This window comes from Ctenocephalides felis, unplaced genomic scaffold (assembly GCF_003426905.1).
Source record: "Ctenocephalides felis isolate EL2017-DRISC unplaced genomic scaffold, ASM342690v1 CF-g0.4_SCAFFOLD_03573, whole genome shotgun sequence".
NCBI classification, from domain to species: Eukaryota; Metazoa; Arthropoda; class Insecta; order Siphonaptera; family Pulicidae; genus Ctenocephalides; species Ctenocephalides felis.
Genome location: NW_020539727.1, coordinates 16,888,483 through 16,895,361, shown reverse-complemented (window position 1 = coordinate 16,895,361; position 6,879 = coordinate 16,888,483). Strand labels below are relative to the sequence as shown.

Below are 6,879 nucleotides of genomic sequence, written 5' to 3'. Positions count from 1 at the left end.
ACGACGACTAATCACAATCGACCCGTTTTGAAATGATATCATCGAGAGCGAATGACGAACAGTTCAGGCGTAACAGACTTCTGTTGCATTTGTACGGATTACACCCTAGTCGCGCCTAAAGAAGTTTTACTTCAAAACAAACGACGATCTTTGTTTAATTACAACGTTTCGGAACTAGCTACGCTCCATCAACATTTTTTTTTGTCAAGAACGATTTTTCATAAATTAACAATATTGATAATGATAATTACAGAATATTAAAAATACTAAGAATGGATTATATGTACATTTTCTTAAAAAAGAAAAAAAAATGTAGGAAAATATGATATCTCATGACACACATACAGCGTCGAAACGTACGAGATATCAAGTAATAAAAATAATAAGTTTTTATCGTTTTTTTTTAAGGATTTGGAAAGAGAACTAAATTATAATTTTAATAGAATTTCATACGTTTCGAATTCCAATTTGGCTCTTCCTCAATAGATAAGACACAAATTTAAATAATAAACTCACAAAAAATATAATAAATCAACGAAATACTTCAGAATAAATATTTTTGTGTAAAAAGTTTATAATTGAAAACAATATACGAGTTATTTATTGACGTTAAACTTCTTTAGGGTGTAAATCCGTACAAATGCGACGGAAGTGCGTTACGGCAGATAAGACAAGAGTCGAGTGCTAATGATTCGTCATTCAAATGATATCATTTCTATAAGAGTCGATTGTGATTAGTCGTCGTGTATGTGAATAGAGATCTGTCGTTGTATGCGTACCGATATCAACAAACAAATCGACATAGATAAATAAACATTTTAAAGTTACATCGTAGTACAAATCTTGATTTAATGAAAAATGCTTGAATCAGAAGAATATTTTACCCTGTTCTTTAAAAATAATGAAACAAATTAAACGTTTGTGCCGTGTACTAAACGTAAGTTTATTGATTAGAAATTATTTCTATGTTATTTGTAAGTAAAAAGAAACTCTACTGATAACCAAACTAAAAATTAAAAAAGTCGGGGGACTCCTACTGACGAGCAAAATAAAAATAAAATTCAAAGAGACTCTACTGATGATTAAATTAAAATTTAAGTTAAAAGGGATTATACTGACGAGCACACTGAAAGGGACTCTACTGACGATCATACTAAAAATAAAATTAAAAAGGGACTCTACTGACGAGCAAAACTAAAAATAAAAGAAAAATAAACTCTACTGATAATTAAATTAAAAATGGAAGAAAATGGGACTCTACTGACGAGCCAAATAAAAATAAAATTCAAAGAGACTCTACTGAAGATTAAAATAAATATTGAAGAAAAATGAACTCTGACCAGCATACTAAAAATAAAATTAAAAATAGACTCTATTGACGAGCAAAATTGAAAATGAAAGAAAAAGGGATTCTACTGACGAGCAATCTAAAAATAAAATTCAAAGTGACTATACTGATGATTAAATTAAAAATTAAAGAAAAATGGACTCTACTGACGAGCAATCTAAAACTAACAAAAAAAGGGACTCTACTGACGAGCAAAATTAAAAATAAAATAAAAAATGGACTTGTAGTTTCTATAAATCTTTGAAGTTATTAAAATGGAAAATATTTTTGAGACAAGACATATTACAGCTGTTCAAAGAATGAGATTATATCGCCAGCAAAAAAGTAAAAAAATACAAGCAGTCAATGAATGTATGTTAATTTTAATTACATGAAGTTCTTCAAACACAATTATTACATGTTGAGTGAAGTTGCGAAAACAATATTTGTTTAGGCGTTGTTTAACATAATCCACTGTGTTAAAGAATATTATAGAATTTATCAATCATTCATTTCTCTAGTAAAGGTTCATTTATAAATGCTAATTACAATGACAAACCGATCATGCCATATTTGAAGTATGACTTTAATTACATTATTGTTTTTAAATATTATACATATTTTCAATGCTATCATGAATATATAATTTATAACTTATCATTATATAAATTTGTATAATGATTGACGACACTAATAAATGTGTGCATCACGAGTGTTACCATATTGCTAATAAACATTATTTAAATTTTTTTAATGATGTATGTATTTTTACTTAAATGCCATCTTGTACAGTAGTAAATAAGTTTTACTTCAATCCCGTGTGAACCTTACGTGCACTCTTTTTTTCTATAGTTTTTTAATATTTTTTTTTTTTCTTGCAGGAAAAACAAGAACGAGCAAGAAGACAAAACCTATTTCGTCACACCAGTCCGAAGAAGTTCCAGACTCTGGACAAAAACACCAACATCTGCGACACCTTTCGGAAGCATACAGTATGTATCATCACTTAATACACTTGATGAGAATGTGCGAAAAGCTATTAAATTCACCCCAAACAAAGCTCTTTAAGAATATATAATAACTATCTTAATTCTAATCCTTACATACATTCTATTATTTATATTTAATAAAGTTATAATAAACACATTTTTATACTTAAATCAATATTTATTATTTATATCATTTATAAAAATTAATAACAAAGTTATGCAAGGCATTGATAATTTTTTTAAATATTTATATACAAATATATCTACCAAATAAAAATTTATGTTCCGCGGTATGTTGTGTAGCCGAATGGACTGAGCAGAAGTGGGATGTGGTAGTGCTCTTGGGGTGCACGACAATCGAAAACAATCTGAAACAAAAAATATAATTAACAATAAAATACACCTAAGTCTGTTTTTACACGGTCTTTTTGTACACGGTTTTGATATAACACGGTTTGAAAATTGAATATTTTTAATTTTTTTACGCGATTTTATTCCATTTAGCACGATTTGAAATTTTATGTACCTAAATTTTTTTTGTCAAATTTAATTTTTGCGAAGTATGTTGATATCACAAAAAAGTATTTATGAAAGAAAAAAGTCTGAAACCATCGATAGTATCGATAGTTTGCGAACACTAGCTTAAAGATTTAAGTAAATTCTCCTTTATAGTGCGTACAAACAATTGTTACTGGTCAAAGCAAATGTGAATAGCACTAATTTAGGGGAATTATTATTAAAATAAACATGAATTCTTGTTCTTGAAAATTCTTGTTTTTCACCAATTTTAATAGGTTTTAGAGATTAGGAACAAATCACCCATTTTTGTATAAGATCAATGTCTTTTTTTACACGTTTTTTTTTTACACGGCTTCTTCTGGAACCAATCTCCGTGTAAAAACAGACTTAGGTATATAATAAATATAACTTAGACTGTAATAAAGATTCTATTATTTACCTCAATAAATGGGTATAAGGTCTCTTGTTTGCGAAGTTCAAAAAACTTATCGACATCAAAATGCAACTTATATCGACCTGCTGTAAAGTTACTTCTTTCCATTAAATCAGCACAACGGCCATCCGGGTTTGTCATTCCTTCGTTGATGAATGTCCATCTTCCATCGACTAATTTGTAGAGGGACACCTAGGTAAAATAATATTATCTATTAGTCACGTTTTTTTTTTTTTATTTTATTTTCATTCTGCAATCTATAAAAATAATTATATTTAGCAGAGAATGCTGACAAGTTGTTTACAATTGATTGTTTGCAAATTAGTAGATACGCCCAGTGGGGTATCTGCTACAGTTAATATATATAAAAAAAAAACTAAATCTATTAGTCACGTGATCGATTTTTCAAGGATTTTTATAACCCATCTACCCTTTGGGGATATTCAAAATTACCCTTCATCACATCGTGACTCGTATTTATTTATTATTTTTTTTGAAGTAAAACTTCTTTAGGCGCGATATGGGTGTAAAAATTTCTTTAGGCTACACGGGTGTAAATCCGTACAAATGCAACGAAAACGCCAACGTGAAGTTGAACACTACGACGCCGTAAGCGCTGATGTCGCGAGTATCCACTCCCGTCATGTCATGCGTAAGTCGAGCGCTAAACCCGCTAAACCCTATATGAACTTGCATTAATTGAATCACGTTTTTTATGTTATGTCCTCATGGAATAAGACTTTTCTTAGAGAATAAATGTGTCATGGAATATAATAAATTTATACTGAATCTCGTTGAAGACAAAATAATATCTACTGCCACGGATATTTGTGTAGGTTGCCATGCGACAGATCAACAATCATACATTCGTCAGCAGTTTCACAAAAATCGGTTATTGATACCGGGGCTTTGCCGTATGAAATAATTTTAGTTCTGAATAAATTTTACATTATAACAACTAATATTGATGTAAGTGATGGCTTAGCTAATGGTTGTGTAGGAAAATTAGTGTACATAGAACGTGGCGATAATGATGAACTTCTACGTTTATGGTTTGAGATAGGTAACAAAATAAGAAGAAAGCTGCACATCATATTCAAACTCTTAATATCAGTAGGACAGCTGTGCCGATTCTCAGGAGATCTTCATCTATTCAAATGAATAGAAATAAAATCATATTTGTCAAAAGAAATCATTTTCCTTTAGTGTCTGCTTGTGCACTCACAATACACAAATCACAAGGTGGTACTTTTGATAAAATTGTATATGAATACAATAAAACACATAATCAGCAGCTTCTATATGTTGCATTATCACGAGTTACCAGCATTATGGATTGTTCATCATTTCTAAAACAACGACAAAAAATTTTATAATGGTAGAAAACGGCCAGCAGGATTAATGAACTTAAAAACTGAATTCCAAAGACTTTCAACTTGTAGATTAATAACACAAGAAGAAAAATTGAGTGAGATAATAAGTTTGAACGACATTTCATTGTTTTCCTTTAACTGCCTAAGTTTACGCGCTCATTTGCCTGATCTGCTCATTTGCCTGATAAAGTGCTACAACGTTGTACGTTTTTGTTATTTTCGGAAACTTGGATTAATAATGAAGAACGAATTGATATTCAGAACTATTACTGCGTTACTCAATACAAACGATCAGACTCAAGAGCAGGTGGTGTAGCTGTCTATCGTTCATGTTCAGATACTCTTCATAATGCGACTCCTATGCAGTTTCTTGCGTCAACGATATTACTGGATATTCCTAATGAAATTACACAAGTAGGTGATATTACACACACAGAATCAAACATTAATTATAGTCGTCCTTTAAATTTCTCCCAATAAAAACATATCAAATATCATTAAATTTCTTCATCGGCAGTTACTTCATTTGTCTAATGAGAGTGCAAAACTTTTAAACACTAATCACAACGAGATACCATTAATTCTTGCTGGAGATTTCAATGTCAATTTTCGTTCAGAAGAATCTCAACTATTAATTGATTTTTTTAGTAATAAATTTAATTTAACAATGAATAATTCTCCATTTGAATCAACCACAAGATATGGCACGACTATTGATGCAGTTTTCTCCAGAAATGTACATAGTTTACAAAGCAAAATTTATGTCTCTCATTTTAGTTATCACAAACCTATTATATCATATATGAAATATGATAGCAATTAATCTATCGATGTTGTTTTAAACTGTGTTATTGATGTTATGTGATTATTAATAAATGATTTTTAAAATTGAAATATGATGTTTTTTTTATTTTTATCTTAATTGCCTACTCATACAATATTAAAAGTTTTACTTCAATCGCGTGTGATCCTTACGCGCACTCTTTTTTTTACCTGTAAGCCGCCTACAGCTTTTCCTTTGGCTGTATCGAGCACATGGGTGCTTATTGGGGGTTTTTGGGCTGAAGCAGCAGCGGCGGCGGCGTCGGCAGCCTGCTGAAAAAAAAATGAATTAATTAACCAATTATCAATGTGAATAATTAACTTTTTAAATGAGTACTAGTCAGGAAATCCGATCTGCAAATTTTCTTGTTTCAAGTCATTTTGAATCGTTTGAGACTGTAATTGAAGAAAAACAGTGTGTGTCTGTGGAGTTAAAATTTTACGTTTTGACGAAGATTTACGACGTGTATGTTCTAAGAGAATTTTTATAAGTGAAAAACTTTTTGTAGGCCTATAATATTTGTTGAACCCATTAATTTTTTCATTGTGCAAAAAATTATTAAAATCAATAATAAGAATTTTTTTAGCTTTTAATTACGAAGAATCAGACGGCTTATCTCAACCAAGAACTAATCAGCACGATTCCCAAATCTTTTGAATATTTTTTTGGATTTCCAAAATGTCGAAACATTTTAATCTTTTTTAAATTTTGATTTTTTTTTAATTTTAAATTTTATAAATATCCTTTGAATATTTTTTTTTTGATTTCCAAAATCGGTTCAAGATTGTTAGTCGAAAGAATTTGATTTTTTTTAATTTTTTTTTTTTTTTTTAATTTTGAATATATATATATATATATATATATATATATATATATATAATATACTTTGAATTTTTTTTGGTTTTCCAAAATCGATTCAAGATTGTTAAACCAAAAATTTTGATTTTATATATGAATATCCTTTGAATATTTTTTTTGGTTTTCCAAATTCGATTCAAGATTGTGGAAAATTGTTTTTTTTTATTTTAAAGAAACGACTCAGCTGATCGTCTCATAAAACTAATCAATACGAGTACTTATGGAGTTTCATAAAAAAACTTAATTAATAATATTTTTTTTTAATTTTTCAAATCGGTTCAGTCGTTTTTGAGAAAACGTCGACGAAAGGTCAAGTTTTGGTTCGATTTTTACAATTTCGGTGTCAACGATTCCGAATGACTTAATACATCGAGAAAACTATAAAATTAACAAATAAGATCTAGAAATAACAAATCTCCTTCTAGAAGTTAATAATTTTAAAAATTTATCAGCCTACGTTTCGACATTATTTTATGTCATCCTCAGTGAAAAATGAACTAAGTTCAGAGACACAAGTAGCTTTTACTCTTCCAATTTCGGTATCAGACGATTCAGAA

General features: G+C 29.3%; 1 protein-coding gene across 2 annotated transcripts in view; it reads right to left on the bottom strand.

The window, feature by feature from the left end:
* Window positions 1-2,587: 2,587 nt before the first annotated feature.
* Window positions 2,588-6,879, bottom strand: part of LOC113389159 — a 12,222-nt gene continuing 7,930 nt past the window's right edge. Inside the window, exons 4-6 of one of the 2 annotated variants that reach the window (XM_026626216.1) lie at window positions 5,635-5,736; window positions 3,275-3,460; window positions 2,588-2,684 (exon numbers count right to left, since the gene is read on the bottom strand). In XM_026626216.1, coding sequence (XP_026482001.1) covers window positions 2,595-2,684; window positions 3,275-3,460; window positions 5,635-5,736 — 378 coding nt within the window. In that variant the 3' untranslated portion in view covers window positions 2,588-2,594. The remainder of the gene's footprint in view (window positions 2,685-3,274; window positions 3,461-5,634; window positions 5,737-6,879) is intronic. The other variant, XM_026626217.1, reaches the window with a different exon arrangement.